The following is a 22,956-nucleotide window of genomic DNA, read 5'->3' as shown; positions in this document are numbered from 1 at the left end:
AGAATTGCTGGTTTTTGGTCACTTCATATAGCAGAGAAAAAATAGAAAGTAATCAAAAAGTTCCATCAAAACAGAAATGGTGCCAATAAAAAATACAGATCACAGCGCAAAAAATAACCCCACTTACAGCCCTGTACATGGAAAAATAGGAAAGTTTTAAGGGTCAGAAGTAGAGATGAGCGAATTTACAGTAAATTTGATTCGTCACGAACTTCTTGGCTCGGTAGTTGATGACTTTTCCTGCATAAATTAGTTCAGCTTTCAGGTGATCCCGTGGGCTGGAAAAGTCTCTTTCCTAGGACTGTATCCACCTTTTCCAGCCCATCGGAGCACCTGAAGGCTGAACTAATTTATGCAGGAAAAGTCATCAACTGCCGAGCCGAGAAGTTCGTGATGAATCGAATTTACTGTAAATTCACTCATCTCTAGTCAGAAGGGGACAGTGCAGTAAAACTTTTATAAGTTTTAGATCACGGGGAGTACGACCGCTGGGACTCCCGCGTCCTCCTGCAGGGGAAAGGGGGCCGTGCCGGTTTCTACACAAAGCGGCTGCTGACCCACCCCTCCATGTATCCCATAGAACTACATAGAGTGGGCGTGTTGATCACCACTTCCTGCGCGGGTCGGCACGTCCCCTTCCTGGGGATCACCGGGGTGCTGTGCAGGACGACGCGGGGGGTCCCAGTGGTCGTAATCCCTGTTATCTAAAATGTATCTTCTATCCTTTGGATTGGGGATAAGTTTTACTACATTGGAGTACGCCAATCCCCCCCATTTTATTTTGGCTATATGAAATGAGGGGATTGGGCATGAAATAGGAGGGATTTCACCATTTGTTTATTATATCACAATCACATATCGAAATCGCAATATTTACCTTCATAATCGCAATCGCCAATTTTCCCGAAATCTTGCAGCCTTAATCATTTGATTTAAAAAAATTTTAAACTTCATGCTTTATTTTTTTTTTTTTTCCCCCTCTCCTAATATTCTATAGTGCAATTGCTAGTCAGCACTACAGACAACCTATTAGACCAGAGGCCCCCGCCTGCCACTAGTTCCCATGTAACCCCCCTCCCCCTTTTAAACACGGAATACCTGCTGCCTATCATTAATGTGTGTCCAGCTGCTGATAGTAGCCGATACTCACCGCAATGAAGCAATCGCAGCTTCTGCACTTGCTTCAAAGTTACTTAACGCTTAAAGGGGTACTCCACTGGAAAATATATATTTTTTAAATCAACTGGTGCCAGAAAGTTAAACAGATTTGTAAATTACTTCTATTAAAAAAAAATCTTATTCCTTCCAGTACTTATCAGCTGCGGTATGATCCACAGGAAGTTCTTTTTTTTTTTTTTTTTCCTTTCTGCCTAACCACAGTGCTCTCTGTTGGACACCTCTGTCCATTTTATCCCCATAGAAAACCAATTTTACTCTGGACAGTTCCTAAAATGGACAGAGGTGTCAGCAGAGAGCACTGTGGTCAGACAGAAATGAAATTCAAAAAGAAAAGAACTTCCTGTGGATCATACAGCAGCTGATAGGTACTGGAAGGAATAAGATTTTTTTAATAGAAGTAATTTACAAATCTGTTTAAAGGGAACCAATCATCAGATTTTACCCTCTATAATGCTTGGTAAAGCGGTACATAGGGTAAAATCTTTATTTTCGCCATTCCCGGGGGACGCTCCTGCCCCCAGGGATGGTGAAGATATGAAGTTATAATCTAGTCACCGCCGCCGCCGTAAGTAGTCACCTGGGCGGGGGAGCTCTTCTCATCTACTCCCGTTCTTCTGCCGGGAGCGACGCCCCCTCCGCTTGATTGATGGGCCGCGTCATCGCTCTGCTCCGTCTGTTCAGTGAGCGGAACGATGACGCTGCCCATCAATCAAGCGGAGGGGGCGTCGCTCCCGGCAGAAGAACGGGAGTAGGTGAGAAGAGCTCCCCGCCCAGGTGACTACTTACGGCGGTGACTAGTTTATAACTTCATATCTTCACCATCCCTGGGGGCAGGAGCGTCCCCCGGGAATGGCGAAAATAAAAATTTTACCCTATATAACACTTTGCCAAGCATTATATAGGGTAAAATCTGATGATTGGTTCCCTTTAACTTTCTGGCACCAGTTGATTTAAAAAAATGTTTTCCAGTGGAGTACCCCTTTAAGGGCAAAGAGGTATACCCTGGTGTGTTAAGGCCCAGGAGGCAAGAGCGTACCTGTACACCAAATTTCCCCATTGGGTTAAGACCTTTTATGGGGAATGAGACTGAGGGTAGAGCAGGGCTCTCCTCTGTATGATGACTACACACCGGTGCAGCTGCCAGACAGACGGCGCGGGGGCGTGCATGTGGCGTGTGGGAAGAGGTTCCCGCTTTAGTAACCGCGGTTCTTGGAAGTGCATTTCCTCTAGGGTCAGGGGTGGATCAGGTTGTTTTCGGTAAGAACACAGCTGTTCGGCAGACATCCTCTCATGTGCACAATATGGCTGGATCCTGACCAAGGATGGGAATCATTTACTGTAGGGTTACTCAGCCAACACGGGGCATCTCTTTAAATGTTATACATTTTATTTATTTATTTTATTTAATCCGCCTTTCCACCAGGCACGTATGGAGCGGGATCTGAGCGCCAAGAAGATGTATCAGGATGAGGAAATGCCAGACTCCGGGGCTGGGAGCGAATATAATCGCAAGCAGAAAGAGGAGTCCAGGAGGCGGAAGTACGGCATTGTGCTGAAAGAGTTCAAGAATGAAGACCAACCCTGGATGCTAAGGGTTAATGGCAAAGCCGGGCGCAAGTGAGTGACGTGGAAGGGAACGCCGGGGTCAGGAATCTGTAGGCCAGTGGTCTCCAACCTGCGGACCTCCAGATGTTGCAAAACTACAACTCCCAGCATGCCCGGACAGCCGTTGGCTGTCCGGGCATGCTGGGAGTTGTAGTTTTGCAACATCTGGAGGTCCGCAGGTTGGAGACCATTGCTGTAGGCCGTGTATATACTTAAAGGGGTATTCCAGGCAAAAACTTTTTTTCATATATATCAACTGGCTCCGGAAAGTTAAACAGATTTGTAAAATCTTAATCCTTTCAGTACTTATGAGCTTCTGAAGTTAAGGTTGTTCTTTTCTGTCTAAGTGCTCTCTGATGACACCCGTCTCGGGAACCGCCCAGTTTAGAAGAGGTTTGCTATGGGGATTTGCTTCTAAACTGGGCGGTTCCTAAGACACGTGTCATCAGAGAGCACTTAGACAGAAAAGAACAACCTTAACTTCAGAAGCTCAAAGTACTGAAAGGATTAAGATTTTTTTAATAGAAGTAATTAACAAATCTGTTTAAAGGGGGTATTCCAGGCCAAAACTTTTTTTTCTATATCAACTGGCTCCGGAAAGTTAAACAGATTTGTAAATTACTTCTATTAAAAAAATCTTAATCCTTCCAATAGTTATTAGCTTCTGAAGTTGAGTTGTTGTTTTCTGTCTAACTGCTCTCTGATGACTCACGTCCCAGGAGCTGTGCAGTTCCTATGGGGATATTTTCCCATCATGCACAGCTCCTGGGACGTGACATCATCATTGAGCAGTTAGATAGAAAACTTCAGAAGCTAATAACTATTGGAAGGATTAAGATTTTTTAATAGAAGTAATTTACAAATCTGTTTAACTTTCCGGAGCCAGTTGATATATAAAAAAAAGTTTTTGCCTGGAATACCATTTAAAGGGGTACTCCCGTGGTAAACGTTTTTTTTATTTATTTATTTATTTTTTTTAGATCAACTGGTGCCAGAAAGTTAAACCGATTTGTAAATTACTTCTATAAAAAAAAAATCTCTATCCTTCCAGTACTTTTTAGGGGCTGCATACTACAGAGGAAATTCTTTACTTTTTAGATTTCTCTGATGTCATGACCACAGTGCTCTCTGCTGACCTCTGCTGTCCATTTTAGGAACTGTCCAGAGCAGCATATGTTTGCTATGGGGATTTTATCCTGCTCTGAACAGTTTCTAAAATGGATAGAGATGTCAGCAGAGAGCACTGTGGTCATGATGTCGGAGAAATCTAAAAAGAAAAGCATTTCCTCTGTAGTATACAGCCCCTAAAAAGTACTGGAAGGATTGAGATTTTTTAATAGAAGTCCTTAACAAATCTGGAAAAAATAAATGGGGCTCAAGGGTCAAAGATATCTGGTTTAAGTTGATTGGTATTTATTAATATAAAATGCAAAAAAGAAGAAGAACTAAATAGGGATGTACAGGGCCCTTGTACCTCCCTAATTAATTAAATAACAATAAAAATAAAAATAAAATATGATAATCCCAATATAAAAACTAAAAATAATAACAACTATAAAATTGATATGCAATTTGAGCCTGTAATATCAATATAGAGATCTTCTGATCTTGAGGAACAGCACAGTATAAAAGTTCATTCAACAACTCTTGTTTCCAGAAATCTTCAATATAAAAAAGATAAAATGTATCCGCTACAAATATTCAATTGATGCGGTGGTGCTGTTGCCAAGGTTTGGATGGATACAGCACCACCGCATCAATTGAATATTTGTAGCGGATACATTTTATCTTTTTTATATTGAAGATTTCTGGAAACAAGAGTTGTTGAATGAACTTTTATACTGTGCTGTTCCTCAAGATCAGAAGATCTCTATATTGATATTACAGGCTCAAATTGCATATCAATTTTATAGTTGTTATTATTTTTAGTTTTTATATTGGGATTATCATATTTTATTTTTATTTTTATTGTTATTTAATTAATTAGGGAGGTACAAGGGCCCTGTACATCCCTATTTAGTTCTTCTTCTTTTTTGCATTTTATATTAATAAATACCAATCAACTTAAACCAGATATCTTTGACCCTTGAGCCCCATTTATTTTTTCCATATTGATCCTATTTTTATACACCGTGGGTATAGGTGTGTGTTGGGTTGCTCGGGTCCTCGGTGATTGTCAGATAGACAGGAGCCTCTCCATTGTGTTTATAATAAAATCCTTAACAAATCTGTTTAACTTTCTGGCACCAGTTGATTTAAAAAAAAAAAAAAAAAAAAAAAAAAAAAAAAAAAAAAAAAAGGTTTTCCACGGGAGTGCCCCTTTAACGTCTTCTCCTCCAACAGGTTTAAAGGTGTGAAGAAAGGCGGAGTGACGGAGAACGCCTCTTACTTCATCTTCACCCAGTGTCCAGATGGAGCATTTGAAGCTTTTCCAGTTTCCAACTGGTACAACTTTACTCCGGTGGCCAAACATCGCACCCTGACCGCTGAGGAGGCCGAGCAAGAATGGGAAAGGTGAGAGAGGATGGAACCTACAGAGAACATATCACTGCTCCTATGTAATGAATGCAAAGGATGATGGCTCCTTATCCTCGCAACACAACAGCTCCAGTTACAAGAGTCTACAGTGACCCCCCCCGACATACGATCATTTCAACATACGATGACCTCTCAGAGGCAGCATCAACATACGATGCTTTTGTATGTCGGGGCCATCGCATAAATGGCTATCCGGCAGTGCAGACTGCTTCAGCTGACACCGGATAGCCGATTACGGTGCCCCGTGTGGTCCGCTGACGATCACTTACCTGTCCTCGGGGCTCCGGCCGCGTCCTCTTCGGGATCCCCTGCATCGTCGGCGCTCTCCATCGTCGTCATCACGTCGCTGCGCACGCCGTCCCATCGTCCAATAGGAGCGGCGTGCGTAGTGACGTGATGGCGGCGACGGAGAGCGAGGATGCCGGGGAAGCAGAGGCCTTGCCGGAGCGTCGGGGACGCGGCGACAGCAATGGAAGGCGACATCCAGCGCAGCGGTGATGGACCGGAGCGGCGGGGACACGTGAGTATAACCTTAAATACCAGTGGTCTTCAACCTGCGGACCTCCAGATGTTGCAAAACTACAACTCCCATCATGCTGGGTGTTGTAGTTTTGCAACATCTGGAGGTCCGCAGGTTGTAGACCACTGTCCTAAACTTTACATTGCACGGATCCCTCAACATACGATGGTTTCAACAAGCAATGGTCCATTTGGAACGGATTACCATTGTATGTTGAGGGACCACTGTATTGTTTACTGCAGTGTTTCCCAGCCAGGGTGCCTCCAGCTGTTGCAAAACTACAACTCTCAGCATGCCCAGACAGCCTTTGGCTGTCTGGGCATGCTGGGAGTTGTAGTTTTGCAACAGCTGGAGGTACCCTGGTTGGGAAACACTGGTCTACTGGTATCAGCCAGGGAGGAAAGAGGGTTGACTGTAGTGTTAGATCTCTAATATCAGGACTACAGAAAACCTTCTATAATCCTAAACATGTCCCTCCATATTACCACCCATGTGTGTTACACATATCAGCCACCTTCTTATTATAACCTATTCACTTTCTGCAGACGAAACAAAATCCTCAACCACTTCAGCATCATGCAGCAGCGTCGCCTGAAGGACCAAGGACTAGATGACGAGGAAGAGGAGGGTGGAGGCAAACAAGAGAAAGGTGGGAAGAGTAAGAAAAAGAAGAAAAACGACCTGAAGATTCACGACCTCGAAGACGATTTAGAAATGAGTTCCAGCGAGAGCGAGGAGAGTGGAGAAGATGGGGGTGAGTGGAGAAGGTGGGGGTGAGTGGAGAAGGTGGGGGGTGAGTGGAGAAGGTGGGGGGTGAGTGGAGAAGGTGGGGGGTGAGTGGAGAAGGTGGGGGGTGAGAGTGGAGAAGGTGGGGGGTGAGAGTGGAGAAGGTGGGGGGTGAGAGTGGAGAAGGTGGGGGGTGAGAGTGGAGAAGGTGGGGGGTGAGTGTGGAGAAGGTGGGGGGTGAGTGGAGAAGGTGGGGGGTGAGTGGAGAAGGTGGGGGGTGAGTGGAGAAGGTGGGGGGTGAGTGGAGAAGGTGGGGGGTGAGTGTGGAGAAGGTGGGGGTGAGTGTGGAGAAGGTGGGGGGTGAGTGGAGAAGGTGGGGGGTGAGTGGAGAAGGTGGGGGGTGAGTGGAGAAGGTGGGGGGTGAGTGTGGAGAAGGTGGGGGTGAGTGTGGAGAAGGTGGGGGGTGAGTGTGGAGAAGGTGGGGGGTGAGTGTGGAGAAGGTGGGGGGTGAGTGTGGAGAAGGTGGGGGTGAGTGTGGAGAAGGTGGGGGTGAGTGTGGAGAAGGTGGGGGTGAGTGTGGAGAAGGTGGGGGTGAGTGTGGAGAAGGTGGGGGGTGAGTGGAGAAGGTGGGGGTGAGTGGAGAAGGTGGGGGGTGAGTGGAGAAGGTGGGGGGTGAGTGGAGAAGGTGGGGGGTGAGTGTGGAGAAGGTGGGGGTGAGTGTGGAGAAGGTGGGGGGTGAGTGGAGAAGGTGGGGGGTGAGTGGAGAAGGTGGGGGTGAGTGGAGAAGGTGGGGGGTGAGTGTGGAGAAGGTGGGGGTGAGTGTGGAGAAGGTGGGGGGTGAGTGGAGAAGGTGGGGGGTGAGTGGAGAAGGTGGGGGGTGAGTGTGGAGAAGGTGGGGGGTGAGTGTGGAGAAGGTGGGGGGTGAGTGGAGAAGGTGGGGGGTGAGTGGAGAAGGTGGGGGTGAGTGGAGAAGATGGGGGTGAGTGGAGAAGGTGGGGGGTGAGTGGAGAAGGTGGGGGGTGAGTGTGGAGAAGGTGGGGGGTGAGTGTGGAGAAGGTGGGGGGTGAGTGTGGAGAAGGTGGGGGGTGAGTGTGGAGAAGGTGGGGGGTGAGTGTGGAGAAGGTGGGGGGTGAGTGTGGAGAAGGCGGGGGTGAGTGTGGAGAAGGTGGGGGGTGAGTGGAGGGTGGGGGTCTTATCAGATGCACATGTCTGCTGACAAGGAGCAGGACTTCCTTTTGAAGTTTCTCGTGTTAGATCCAGGTTGCACTACAGCCTCCCAGGATGATGCACTGAATAATACCTGTTGAATCATGTAATACAGTGGTCTCAAACTGTGGCCCTCCAGATGTTGCCAAACTTCAACTCTCTGCATTACCGTTGGCTGTCCAGGCCTGCTGGGAGTTGAAGTTTGGAAACAGCTGGAGGGCCACAGTTGGAGACCACTGATGTAATACTATGCACAGGTTCTGCTGAGGTTCCTGTCACTTTGGACAGCTGGATGATAAGACTGGGGGACCAAGGGCGTACCTGTGCACCTTTCGCCCACTCCCTTTCTATAACGCGGGGCCACGCCGTTTCCCCCGAATGATAGCGGGTCGAGCCCGGCCTCTAACAACGGCCAGGAGCCCGTGGATAATAGCGCGCCGCACTGATGGTGGTGCCGTGCGCTATTAACCCTTTAGACGCGGTGTTCAAAGTTGAACGCCGCGTCTAAAGTGAAAGTAAACTAATGCTTGTTAGCTCAGTGGGCTGTTCGGGATCGCCGCGGCGAAATTGCGGCATCCCGAACAGCTGTGACACAGCAGGAGGGTCCCTACCTGCCTCCTGGTGTCCGATCGCCGAATGACTGCTCAGTGCCTGAGATCCAGGCATGAGCAGTCAAGCGGCAGAATCATCGATCAATGGTTTCCTATGAGAAACCAGTGATCAATGATGAAGATCAGTGTGTGCAGTGTTATAGGTCCCTATGGGAGCTATAACACTGCAAAAAAAAAGTGAATAAAGATCATTTAACCCCTTCCCTAATAAATTTGAATCACCCCCCCTTTTCCCATAAAAAAAATAAATAAATTTTAAATAAAAATAAACGTGTGGTTTCGCCGCATGCGGAAATGTCCAAATTATAAAAATATATCGTTAATTAAACTTCACGGTCAATGGCGTTCACACAAAAAAATTCCAAACTCCAAAATAGCGTCTTTTTGGTCACTTTTTATATCCTAAAAAAAATGAATAAAAAGCGATGAAAAAGTCTGATCAATACAAAAATGGTACCTACAGAATAAAGTGTAATTTTTACCCAAAAATGTACTGTGTAGAAACCGAAGCCCCCAAAAATTACATTTTTCTTCAATTTTGTCGCACAATGATTTTCTTTTTCTCCATTTTGCCATAGATTTTTGGGTAAAATGACTGATATCATTACAAAGTAGAATTGGTGCAAAAAATAAGGCATCATATGGATTTTTAGGTGGAAAATTGAAAGGGTTCTGATTTTTAAAAGGTAAGGAGGAAAAAAACAAAGTGCAAAAAGGGAAAAACCCTCACGTCCCCAAGGGGTTAAACGGGTATTCCAGGAAAAAACTTTTTTTATTTTTTTTTTTTATAGCAACTGGCTCCAGAAAGTTAAACAGATTTGTAAATTACTTCTATTAAAACATTTTAATCCTTCCAATAATTATCAGCTGCTAAAGTTGAGTTGTTCTTTTCTGTTTAGCAACAGTGCTCTCTGCTGACATCTCTGCCTGTCTCGGGAACTGCACAGAGTAGAAGTTTTCTATGGGGATTTTTTTCTACTCTGAACAGTTCCCGAGACACGTGTCATCAGAGCGCACTTAGACAGAAAAGAACTCAAATTCAGCAGCTCACAAGTACTGAAAGGATTAGGATTTTTTTTAATAGAAGTAATTTACAAATCTGTTTAACTTTCTGGAGCCAGAATGTTTTTTTCCTGGATAACCCCTTTGTTTCTTTGTTTTGTGGTTCTGTTTCTAGAAGAGGGTCGGCCCAAGGCACAAAAGAAAACTGCTCAGAAGAAGAAGAAGAAAAAAGGATCTAAGTCTGATGATGAGGCTATAGAGGACAGCGACGATGGAGACTTTGAGGGCCAGGAGGTGGATTATATGTCTGATGAGAGCAGGTAATGGTACAGGAGACATCGACAGGAGATACCAGATGATGATGGATGGAGGATGATGATGGATGGAGGATGATGATGATGGATGGATGGAGGATGATGGATGGATGGAGGATGATGATGGATGGAGGATGATGATGGATGGAGGATGATGATGGATGGAGGATGATGATGGATGGAGGATGATGATGGATGGAGGATGATGATGGATGGAGGATGATGATGGATGGAGGATGATGATGGATGGAGGATGATGATGGATGGAGGATGATGATGGATGGAGGATGATGATGGATGGATGATGATTGATGGATGGATGATGATGATGATGATGGATGATGATGGATGGATGATGATGATGATGGATGGATGATGATGATGATGGATGGATGATGATGATGGATGATTGATGATGATGGATGATTGATGATGATGGATGATTGATGATGATGGATGATGGATTGATGATGATGATGATGGATTGATGATGATGATGATGATGGATTGATGATGATGATGATGATGGATTGATGATGATGATGATGATGGATTGATGATGATGATGATGATGGATTGATGATGATGATGATGATGATGATGGATTGATGATGATGATGATGATGATGGATTGATGATGATGATGATGATGATGGATTGATGATGATGATGGATTGATGATGATGATGATGATGGATTGATGATGATGATGATGATGATGATGGATTGATGATGATGATGGATTGATGATGATGATGGATTGATGATGATGATGATGATGATGATGATGATGGATGGATGATGATGGATGGATGATGATGGATGGATGATGATTGATATTGATGAGGATGATTGATATTGATGAGGATGATGATGATGGATTGATCATGATGGATTGATCATGATGATTGATGATTGATCATGATGATTGATGATTGATCTTGATGATTGATCATGATGATTGATGATTGATCATAATGATTGATGATTGATCATGATGATTGATGATGATATTTCCACCTGTAGCTCAGATGAAGAACTTCCTGGGAAACCAAAACCTGTGAAGGAGGATGAGCATCCAAAAGGTAAGAAATTAAGAATGTATTCCTATGTGACGCTTTAGAGAGGACGTCTGAATTTATTTTCTACTTAAAGGGGTACTCCACTGCCCCCGTGTCTGGAACATTTAGTTCCGAATGCTGGGTATGGGCTGCGGGGTCGTTACGTCACACCACGCCCCCTTAATGCAAGTCTATGGGAGGGGGCGTGACGTCCGTCACGCCCCCTCCCATAGACTTGTAATTGAGGGGGTGTGATGTCATGACCCCCCGCACCCAGCATTCTGAACTAAACGTTCCGGACACTGGGGCAGTGGAGTACCCCTTTAAGCTTCTCCAGTATTGTGTGCCAGCTCATTGGGGGGGGGGGGGGGGAGACTTAACAAAATAAATGGAGCAATTGCCCATACAGGCAATGAGATTTCTGCTGCACTGCTGGAATCCAGCTGCTATTCACAGCTTTGCATATTTTATATTTTCTTTACACACGACTTGACCTTTTGTAAGATCTGAGACTTTGCAATTCCCAAATGTCTTATAGGCATCGATGAAGGAAGTGAGAGCAGTGAGGAGAGTGAGGAGGAGAAGGTAGAGGAAGAGGAGGAGGAAGAGAAGAAAGCACCTACACCCCAGGAACGGAAGAAGAAGAGAGGTGGACTATGTTTCTTCGATGATTCTCTCTATTTCACCTGCTGCATGTCAGATGGGACAGTTCACGTATTTCAGTCAGATGGGACAGTTCACGTATTTCAGTCAGATGGGACAGTTCACGTATTTCAGTCAGATGGGACAGTTCACGTATTTCAGTCAGATGGGACAGTTCACGTATTTCAGTCAGATGGGACATTTCATGAGCCGACCAACCGATGCCCAACATGTATTTCAGGTGCAGGATATTTGACAAGCTTCTGGATTTTTCCATGGCAACTTTCCTGCCTCGTGTGAAACAGCATTTCTTCAATGGTCAGAATGGCCTTAAGACACGAGTGAGGGTGGGACTAGTCTGATTTGGATGGTGTCTCACTGTGCGTCTCCTTACTTGGCCACGTTAAAGTGCATCTAACATGATATATGATTGTTAAACGAGCCAAGCAGTATTGATTATAAAAATCCCTCTCTTCATTAGCTCACAGTGTTAGAAGGGAAGGGGGCGTGTCCCTCCTTTGTGGTGGTGGGAGGTGATTGGTGTGTGATGGGAAGGGGCGTGTCCATCCCTTGTGGTGGTGGGAGGCGATTGGTGTTTGGTATGAGTGGGCATGTACGTCACTTGTGCTGGGAGGTGATTGGTGTTTGGTAGGGAGAAGGCGTGTCCGTTCCTTGTGGTGGTGGGAGGTGATGAGTGTGTGTGGTGGGAGGGGGCGTGTCCGTCCCTTGTGGTGGGAGAGGGCGTGTCTTTCCCTTGTGGTGGTGGGAGGGGGTGTGTCTGTCCCTTGTGGTGGGAGGTGATGTCCCTTGTGGTGGTGGGAGGTGATTGGTGTGTGGTGGGAGGGGGTGTGTCCTCCCTTGTGGTGGGAGGTGATTGGTGTGTGGTGGGAGGGGGCGTGTCCTCCCTTGTGGTGGTGGGAGGTGATTGGTGTGTGGTAGGAGGGGGCATGTCCCTCCATTGTGGTGGTGGGAGGTGATTGGTGTGTGGTGGGAGGGGGCGTGTCCCTTCCTTGTGGTGGTGGGAGGGGGCATGTCCCTCCTTGTGGTGGTGGGAGGGGGCATGTCCCTCCATTGTGGTGGTGGGAGGGGGCATGTCCCTCCATTGTGGTGGTGGGAGTTTATTGGTGTGTGGTGGGAGGGGGTCTGTCCCTTCCTTGTGGTGGTGTGGGGGGAGAGGGCGTGTCCCTCCTTGTGGTGGTGGGAGATGATTGGTGTGTGGGGGAGAGGGCATGTCCCTCCTTGTGGTGGTGGGAGGTGATTGGTGTGTGGGGGGAGGGGGCGTGTTCCTCCCTTGTGGTGGTGGGAGGTGATTGGTGTGTGGGGGGAGGGGGCGTGTCCCTCCCTTGTGGTGGTGGGAGGTGATAGGTGTGTGGTGGGAGGGGGCTTGTCCCTCCTTGTGGTGGTGGGAGGTGATTAGTGTGTCTGCTCATGCAGCCTTGTCCATGACTCATGGACAAGCTTGATGCTGCTGCAGGACTGATTAGTGTCCCAACAGGTATGGGGACCCCTAGTGGTGGGATTTTCATGGGCCGTTTTCTTCATTAAATGTTCAAAAAAACCATATTACAAAAGGTCTTTAACTTTCATCAGTAACAACAAATAAAAAGTTTTTGGATCGGACAGTGTCAGAAAGGCGTTGCCAGGGGTCGGCTATGCCCCGGGGCTGCAACGCCTTTCCACTGACGTCACACCATCTCCAGTGTGTGATTGTAATAGCTAGAGGCAGAGAGCTTGTTTGCTTCCAGACCATAGTGTGACAGCTTTGTCTCCCTACACGTGCCACCTGCCCCTATAGCTATTGCCATGTACACTCACCGTGCATGCGCTGTAATACACATTGACTGCTCATGCGCAGGCAAGTCCTATGTGTTAATCACATACAGGAATTAGCATGACGTCAACTGACAGAGACAATGCGGCCCTGGTGCATTGTAGATCCTGGGCCTCTCTGACACTCCTGAACTATAGAAGTAAAAAAAATAATTTCAAATGGTATTAAAGCAATCAATTCTACTCAAAATGGTGTGCCTGGCATATACATGGTAACCCTGTTTAACAATTACCGTATTTTTCGCTATATAAGTTGGTGCGTCTTATATGGCGAATACACACCTATCGCAGCGGTCCCTGCGGCAATCAACGGCCGGGACCCGCGGCTAATACAGGACATCACTGATCGCGGTGATGCCCTGTATTAACCCTTCAGACGCAGCGATCAAAGCTGACCGCCGCGTCTGAAGGGAAAGTGACACTAACCCGGCTGTTCGGGACCACCGCGATTAGTGCTTACAGGACACCGGGAGGGACCTTACCTGCCTCCTCGGTGTCTTCTCAGTTCAGGGATCCCCTGTATGGCCGGCGCTCTCCTTCCTCGTCGTCATGTCGTTGCGTACGTGCGTCGGCGTGCGTAACGACGTGATGGCGGCAATGGAGAGCGAGGATACCCGGCCGGCAGCAGAGACGGTCCGGAGCGGCGGGGACATGTGAGTATTACCTCCTATGCAGTGGTCTTCAACCTGCGGACCTCCAGATGTTGCAAAACTACAACTCCCAGCATGCCCGGACAGCAAACGGCTGTCCGGGCATGCTGGGAGTTGTAGTTTTGCAACATCTGGAGGTCCGCAGGTTGAAGACCACTATTGGGTTCAAAATCTTTCTTTTTTTTTTTAGATTTTGCACCTATAAATTGGGTGCGTCATATACGCCGGTGCGTTCTATAGGGCGAAAAATACGGTATATATCATGTGACAGATGCACTTTAATAGGATGCAGGACAGGGAAGCTCCCGCTGTAATTCAGAGACATCCATGTTTCCATTGTGCTACCCTCTGGGGCCTGGAGACACTTCTAGTGGTGGTCATCACAGACACATGTGACATAAGGAGATGAAAACACCCAAACTAACAATGATATACAGGTAATTTCTCTTTGTTTTCTCCCTGTAGACAGCAGTGAAGAGTCTGAGACCTCTGAGGACAGTGATATAGATGGAGAGGCTTCCTCTGCTCTTTTTATGCAGGTAAGAAGGAATATAAGCAGCTGAACATGAACAGGATCCTAATAAAATGGATTTCCTGTGATTCTATTCTGGAAACGTAAAGGGGTATTTCGGCTTTATACATCTTATCCCCTATCCAAAGCATAGGGGATAAGATGTATGATCACAGGGGTCCCGCCGCTGGGGAACCCCGCGATCTTGGTGCAGCTCCTGGCATTCTGTGCCGGGCTATGCCTCCGATACATGGACGTGACATCACGGCCACGCCCCCTAGTGACGTCACACCACGGTCACGCCCCCTAGTGACGTCACATCACACCCCCTCCACTCATGTCTATGGGAGGGGGCGTGAAGTCCCCGTCTCAGAGGCTGCGCCCGCCACACTATGCTGGGAGTTGCACAGAGATCGGGATAGGGGATAAGATGTATAAAGCCGGAATACCCCTTTAAGTCTCATTTGATCTTTTGTAGAAAAAGAAGACTCCTCCAAAGAAGGATAAGAAAGGCGGCTCCAACAACAGCTCCCGTGCCAATAGCAGACCCGGCACCCCCTCTCCTGACGCGGGGAACACGTCTAATACCCTCAGGGCTGCAGCCAATAAACTGGAGCAAGGTGCGGTGGTTGATGGGTCGTCTGTCCATACGTCCTCCTAACCAGCGTCAACGTTTATCAGTAACATTGTATTTGCTTTGCCACCAGGCAAACGTGGTGCTGCCAGTCATACTCCAGCGGCAAAACGTTTAAAGATGGATTCTGGACCGCAGAATACATCGGGAAAATCAACCCCGCAGCCCCAGTCTGGAAAGTCCACTCCCTGCAGTGGGTAAGTGCCATTATAGTGCAGTGTGCATCTGCCCCATTCCCAAAGGAGCTAGGCAGCACTCTGTGGCTACATTCCATTCTATGTATTGGGGGTCTTGCGAATATGACCCCTTGGCAGTGTGACCTGTGAATCATTACATCTTCCTTCCCGGCAAGCCATATCTGGTACTATATGGGACAGGGTTTCCCAACCAGGGTGCCTCCAGATGTTGCAAAACTACAATTCCCAGCATGCCTGGACAGCCTTTGGCTGTCCAGGCATGCTGGGAGTTCTAGTTTTGCAACCCCAACCCCTGGAGGCACCCTGGTTGGGAAACGCTGGTATAGGGAAGGGGGGGGGGGGGCATTTCTGTAGATGCCTATAAATGCATCTATATGCCTATAAATTTGTTTCTTTCCAGCACAGCTGAATCCATGCATTTAATTACTGTACCTGGGTCACTTGATCACCAGTCTGAAAATCAGAAAATCAGTGTTAAATGTGTCAGAGGAAGTGGTCAGGCCTGGCTCAGATAACTTCAGAGCTCTCTTGGCAGCTTACAGCCTCCTCCCCAACCAGATCCGTATACTGCTGCTATCTCTATGGGATCAGGATATATAGTAGTTATACACTACCTCTCCAGCTCTATCTCTATGCTGCTGCTATCTCTATGGGATCAGAATATATAGTAGTACGCTTCCCCTCCAGCTCTATCTCTATACTGCTACTATCTCTATGGGATCAGGATATACAGTGGGGATCAAAAGTTTGGGCACCCCAGGTAAAAAATGTTATTAATGTGCATAAAGAAGCCAAGGAAAGATGGAAAAATCTCCAAAAGGCATCAAATTACAGATTAGACATTCTTATAATATGTCAACTAAAGGTAAATTTTATTTCCATCATTTACACTTTCAAAATAACAGGAAAAAAAAATGGTGTCTGCAAAAGTTTGGGCACCCTGCAGAATTTATAGCATGCACTGCCCCCTTTGCAAAGCTGAGACCTGCCAGTGTCATGGATTGTTCTCAATCATCATCTGGGAAGACCAGGTGATGTCAATATCAGAGGTTTTAAATGCCCAGACTCATCTGACCTTGCCCCCAACAATCAGCACCATGGGTTCTTCTAAGCAGTTGTCTAGAAATCTGAAACTGAAAATAGTTGACACTCACAAAGCTGGAGAAGCCTATAAGAAGATAGCAAAATGTTTTCAGATGTCAATATCCTCTGTTTGGAATGTAATTAAGAAATGGCAGTCGTCAGGAACAGTGGAAGTTAAAGCAAGATCTGGAAGACCAAGAAAAATATCAGACAGAACAGCTTGCAGGATAGTGAGAAAAACAATTCAAAACCCACATTTGACTACACAATCCCTCCAGAAAGATCTGACAGACACTGGAGTTGTGGTACACTATTCCACTATAAAGAGATACTTGTACAAATATGGTCTTCATGGAAGAGTCATCAGAAGAAAACCTCTTCTACGTCCTCACCACAAAAATCAGCGTCTGAACTTTGCAAATGAACATATAGACAAGCCTGATGCATTTTGGAAACAAGTTCTGTGGACTGATGAGGTTAAAATTGAACTTTTTGGCCGGAATGAGCAAAGGTACGTTTGGAGAAGAAGGGGAACAGAATTTAATGAAAAGAACCTCTGTCCAACTGTTAATCATGGGGGTGGATCAATCATGCTTTGGGGTTGTATTGCAGCCAGTTGCACAGGGAACATCTCACGAGTAGAAGGAAAAATGGATTCAATAAAATTTCAACACATTTTGGATGCTAACTTGATGCCATCTGTGAAAAATCTGAAGTTAAAGAGAGGATGGCTTCTACAAATGGATAATGATCCTAAACACACCTCGAAGTCCACTGAAGGTTTTTCCATGGCCTTCACAATCTCCTGACCTCAACATAATTGAAAATCTATGGATAGACCTTAAAAGAGCAGTGCGTGACAGACAGCCCAGAAATCTCAAAGAACTGGAAGACTTTTGTAAGGAAGAATGGGCAAAGATACCTCAAACAAGAATTGAAAGACTCTTGGCTGGCTACAAAAAGCATTTACAAGCTGTGATACTTGCCAAAGGGGGCAGTACAACACCTCCTCTCCAGCTCTATCTGTATACTGCTGCTGCTATCTCCATAGGGACAGGATATATAGTAGTTATATACCTCGCCTCCAGCTCTATCTGTATACTGCTGCTGCTTTCTCTGTGGGATCAGGATATATAGTAGTTATACACCTTCCCTGAGGCTGTGTTCACACATTTCATTTTTACAGGTTTTTTTGGCCATGATTTCCCCAAAACTGCTCCAAAAAAATGTGCTTTCTCGGTCAGCTCCATTGGGGGGACACAGAGACCGTGGGTATATTTTGCTGCCACTAGGAGGCGGACACTAGGCATACAAAAGAAAGTTGGTAGGATATACCCTGTCTACTGACCCTGAGCTAATCAGTTTTTAGCTTAGTGTCAGTAGGAGGCAGACACAGGTCTGGAGCTCTCCAGACCTGGTCTTCTTTTTTTATTTTATGGTTAGGGCCTGTTGTAGGTTCTTTTCTCGTTTTTATTTTCTATTTTTTGTAGGTGGGGGTTCAGGAGCATGGTGCTTCCTGTTCCCCCATATGCAGCTAAGGGGCAAGGGGAATAGAGTATGCACAGTTAACCCCTTCCCGCCAGCGCCTGGGATTGTACCTTTGGTCCGGGTCCCCCTACCTTCCCTGCTCGTCCCGCTGTCTTAGCCTGACATGATGCAGGTGACCTGACCATAGCTGGCTGAAGACCTCTTAGGCGAGTATGGCAGATTAGGGTGAGAGTGTCACTCTCCTTCCACCAGCTCTTCTCCAGAGTCTCGTGTTTGGGATTGATGTTCTTCCCATAGGTCACGCTCCTCTCCTAACCGGCAGTGCCCCCACTCTAGGGGCCGCTCCCACGGTGACCATCCCAGGTCCCCGACTCCTCGATCTAGGTCTCACACGCCCCAGTCTAAGGCTACCACCGCATGCTCCCACTCTCCTGGGGAAGTAGCAGATGACGGGTCAGAATCCACCTCGATCATGAGGACCACTCTGCCGTGTCTGATATGTTGGACAGCTTGGTGTCAGCCAGCAGGGACACTTTTCATCTGGAGGATCCAAGAACTTCGGATCCTGATCCTGAAGTTTCTTTTTGCCGTTCTTGGCATTCCCCCAAGGCTTTGTTCTCATGCTGAATTTGACGCCTTACTGGACGTGGCTTGGAAGCATCCAGACAAACGTTTCCAGAGATCTAGGAAGATTCAAGCTCGGTTTCCCTTTCCTCCGGATCTGGTTTTCAAGTGGACAGCACCACCTGCCGTAGATCCTCCAGTTGCTTGTCTGTCCAAATCTACTACCCTGCCGCTGCCAGAAGCAGCATCCTTTAAGGATCTGGCAGACAAGAAGACCGAGAACTTGGTGAAATTTGCCTTTTGAAGCGGCAGGGTTGTCCTTGCTACCCACCTTCGCTTCCACTTGGGTGTCCAAGGCAGTTTTGGTTTGGGCTTCTCAGCTGCGGCAGGGCATCCTGTCAGGCGCCCCTTGGGAGGTCTTGGCAGACCTCGCTCGTCAGCTCTCTCAGGCCAGGGACTTCCTCTGTTCGGCGGCTTTGGAGTCAGCCCGATGCACGGCCTTTAATTTTTCATTTGCGGCTACATCATTTTCGCATGGAGTCCCTCCACTCTCTGGATCAGGGGAGTTCCTTTCTTCAGTGGATATCCAGGATGCCTATCTGCACATCCCTATTTTCCCTGCCCATCAGCGTTTCCTCCGCTTCGCTGTCCCTGCGGGTCACTTTCAGTTCGTGGCCCTTCCTTTTAGCCTAGCTACGTTTCCCAGGGTTTTCACCAAAGTCATGGCTGCGGTGATTGCCATCCTTCGGGCCTGGGGGATCTTTGTCCTCCCTTACCTGGACGATCTTTTGATCAAAGCTCTGTCCTGGTCCCAAAACTTGGAGAACCTTCATCTCACGGTACAGACTCTGTCCGCCTTCAGTTGCGTGATCAACCTGGAAAAGTCCAACATGTCTCCCTCCCAGTCTCTTGTCTTTCTGGGTCTCCTTTTTGACACGGCAGCCGCCCGTGTTAGTCTTCCGTTGGACAAGCGGCACTCCCTGCAGGAGGGTGTCCATCACCTACGACGCCCCTCTCTTCTGATTCGCTTCTGCATGGAGGTACTGGGCCGGATGGTGGCGGCCATAGAGGCGGTCCCTTTCGCCCAGTTCCGCTATCACCCTCTCCAGCTGGCCATCTTGGCCCGGTGGGACAAGTCGACGTCTACTCTGGATCGCCGGATTCTTCTGCCCCCCTCCGTTCATCGGTCCCTTCTGGGGTGGCTCCACTCTCTCCTCCTTCTCCAGGGGCAGTCGTTTCTTCCCCTCCACTGGCAGGTCCTCACGACCGATGCGGGTCTCCAGGGTTGGGGAGGTGTGTTTCAGGACCTGGCGGTCCAGGGTCGCTGGTCCCCTCAGGAGGCTCACCTTCCCATCAATCTTCTGGAGCTCCATGCCATCTTTATTTGCCTCCTCAACTAGGAGATCCTCCTAAAGGGTCGTCCGGTTCGTGTCCAATCGGACAACGACACGGCTGCGGCATATATCAACCACCAGGGTGGCACGCGCAGTCACTCGGCGATGGAGGAGGTCTCCAAGATTCTGCTCTGGGTTAAGACTCAAGTTCCCGCCTTCTCCGCTATCCACATTCCAGGTGTGGAGAATTGGGAAGCGGACTTTCTCAGCCACTCCTCTGCAGATCCAGGGAAGTGCGCTCTCTATCCAGAGGAGTTTGCGCAGATCTGTTATCTATGGGGTACCCCGGATATGGATCTCTTCGTGTCTCTGGCTTGTCATCCTGTGGCCGTCCTTCCGTCTCCCTTACCTCTTTCCGCCTCTCCCTCTCCTGCCCAGGGTTCTGAGGAAACTCAAGGCGTAGGGCGTTCCCGGCATTTTGGTGGCTCCAGACTGGCCCAGGTGCGTGTGGTACCACTGCGTCTTCCAGTTCGCCCTGATCTTCTCTCCCAGGGTCCTCTCTGCCACCCCAGTTTACTGTCGCTGCATTTGACAACGTAGCGGTTGAAACCGCGGTTTTGAGAGCTTGGGGGTTTTCTTCCGTGGTGATTCGCACCATGCTTCGGGCTCAGAAGTCTTCCTCCACTAGGATTTACCACCGCACTTGGCAGGCTTATTTCCAGTGGTGAGAGGCTCAGTCCCTCTCCCCAGTCGTTTTTTCCTTTCCGCGCCTTCTTGCCTTTTTGCAATCCAGTCTGGATCAGTGCTTGGCACTCAGCTATCTTAAAGGTCAAGTGTCGGCTCTTTCTATTATGTTTCAGCGGCCGTTGGCTTCCAATTCTCACGTCCGCACCTTCCTGCAGAGCATTCAAGTCTCCCACTCTTCCTTGGGATCTCAACCTGGTGCTTAGCACCTTGAGGGAGGCTCCATTCGAACCTCCCCGGAATGCCTCTCTTTGCATCCTTTCGTGGAAGGTCGCCTTCCTCATCCCATTACCTCCATTAGGAGGGTCTCCGAGCTGGCGGCTCTCGTCGTTCTCTCTTCTAGGTCCTTTATCAGGATAAGGTGGTTTTTCGGCCTCCTTCTTCTAGCCCAAGGTGGTTTCCCCCTTTCTGTTCCGAAATATAAATATATATATATATATATATATATATAGTTTAAACCACAAGCCTGCCACATCTGCTAAAACAGGTAAGCACAAGGCATACACTGGAAGCTCTACATTATTCTCTAATAATGGGCTTTGCTGTTCTAGATCAGTGGTATATACTCAAAAAGACATCTTGCAGGGAAATCCCAACTGCAAGGAAAAATATAAATACAATAGTGTCCAAATAGAGATAATAAACCCCCCAAAAAAGGAAGGAAACACTATCACTACAAATAGGTAGAAAAACAATTCAATCTTTATTTGACAGAAAAAATATCAATTAAAGGGTCATAAAAATAATTGTATAATTGACAATCCCTGTAGTAAACACAGACTGTAAGGCTAGCAAGGTAACAACTTATAATGTTCAATATATCCAAAATAACCCACTCATAATAGTAACAGCAGGTAGCATAGTACAGTGACCCCCCCCCCCCGACCTACGATGGCCCCGACATACGATAATTTCAACATACGATGGCCTCTCAGTGGCCATCGCATGTTGAAGGCAGCATCAACATACAATGCTTTTGTATGTCGGGGCCATCGCATAAACTGCTATCCGGCAGCACAGACTGCTTCAGCTGCCGCCGGATAGCCGTTTATGGTGCCCTGTGTGGTCCAGTGACGATCACTTACATGTCCCCGACGTTCGAGACCGTTCTCTTCGGGATCCCCTGCATCGCCGTCGCTCTGTCGTCGTCATCACGTCGCCGCGCACGCCGTCCCGTCATCCGATAGGAGCGACGTGATGACGGTGATGGAGAGCGATGTTCCCAGCCAGCAGAAACGGTCCGAAGCAGCGGGGACGCCGTGACACCGATGGAGGGTGACATCCAGGGCAGCGGTGACGGTCCAAGCGGCGGGGAAAGGCGAGTATAACTTCTTATTCTTTTCATTGCACGGATCCCTCAGCATACGATGGTTTCAACAAACGATGGTTCATTTGGAACGAATTACCATCGTATGTTGAGGGACCACTTTATACGATATTACACATTAGAAGCAGGTAACTAGACTGAGGGGTAGAAATAGCGATAAAAATCCCAGTACCAGTCACATAACAAGCCTTAGCATATTGTGCGCCGAACCCCTACATGTTTCGCTCTGTTGAACTTCCTCAGGGGAATTCCTTACATCCACACCTATATCAGTGGTCTCAAACTGTGGCCTTCTATATCAGTGGTCTAAAACTGTGGCCTTCCAGATGCTGCAAAACTTCAACTCCCAGCATGCCCGGACAGCCAACGGCTGTCCGGGCATGCTGGGAGTTGAAGTTTTGCAACATCTGGAGGGTCACAGTTTGAGACCACTGTTCTATATAACCAAAAGTCTGCATGTAAATATTAAAAATATAGATATATAATCCCCCTTGCACCTTCTTCTCACAGGGACATTCAGTTGACCGAAGAGGCGGTTAGAAGGTATCTGACCCGCAAACCCATGACGACCAAGGACTTACTGAAAAAATTCCAAACCAAGAAGACCGGTCTCAGCAGCGAGCAGACTGTAAATGTACTCGCGCAGATTCTGAAGAGACTCAACCCCGACCGCAAGACAATACATGACAAAATGCACTTCTACCTGAAGGAATGACACGTTTCGGACCAGCTTCCCATGTGCACTATAGGACCCCCACACAATGGGCTCCATCTTTGCCATTGAACCTGGTAGCGTGAGCTTGGTGCAGAGGACGCGCGGGTGGCTTTAAAGATGGTGTGGCATTTTCCCATGTGATTTGTTAAGTAACTGTTGTTGTTTTTTTATTACGTTTTGAGGAACAAGTATTAAAATGAGGTCTTTTTAAGTATTTTCCCTGTGTTGCAGCCTGATCTGGTCGTGGTCCACGGCGCCAGCATCTCTATCATTCTTTACAGATGTTCAGTGTGGGCAGTGCCCGGATGTAATTGGCCGCTGCTCCGTCTGAATATTTCACATATCTGAACAATAGCCCAAATCCTTCTATCTCTGGAATTCATCGATGTCAGAGGCTTAGAATGACATATACATTGATCCTCTACAGCCCCTAAAGGGAGTTTTCCACCTTAAAGGGGTACTCCGGTGAAAAACT

General features: G+C 47.5%; 1 protein-coding gene across 1 annotated transcript in view; it reads left to right on the top strand.

The window, feature by feature from the left end:
- The window catches only part of GTF2F1 (general transcription factor IIF subunit 1), a 29,148-nt gene extending 6,440 nt beyond the window's left edge, over positions 1-22,708 (top strand). The window contains exons 5-14 of the mRNA XM_056570292.1: positions 2,603-2,796; positions 5,128-5,298; positions 6,388-6,596; positions 9,563-9,707; positions 10,728-10,786; positions 11,301-11,411; positions 14,350-14,423; positions 14,874-15,015; positions 15,103-15,226; positions 22,277-22,708. Coding sequence (XP_056426267.1) covers positions 2,603-2,796; positions 5,128-5,298; positions 6,388-6,596; positions 9,563-9,707; positions 10,728-10,786; positions 11,301-11,411; positions 14,350-14,423; positions 14,874-15,015; positions 15,103-15,226; positions 22,277-22,481 — 1,434 coding nt within the window. The 3' untranslated portion in view covers positions 22,482-22,708. The remainder of the gene's footprint in view (positions 1-2,602; positions 2,797-5,127; positions 5,299-6,387; positions 6,597-9,562; positions 9,708-10,727; positions 10,787-11,300; positions 11,412-14,349; positions 14,424-14,873; positions 15,016-15,102; positions 15,227-22,276) is intronic.
- Positions 22,709-22,956: the final 248 nt, after the last annotated feature.

This window comes from Hyla sarda, chromosome 4 (genome assembly GCF_029499605.1).
Source record: "Hyla sarda isolate aHylSar1 chromosome 4, aHylSar1.hap1, whole genome shotgun sequence".
Taxonomy (NCBI): domain Eukaryota; kingdom Metazoa; phylum Chordata; class Amphibia; order Anura; family Hylidae; genus Hyla; species Hyla sarda.
Note: the sequence above shows the minus strand (reverse complement) of the source record. Positions and strands in the feature narration are given on the sequence as shown.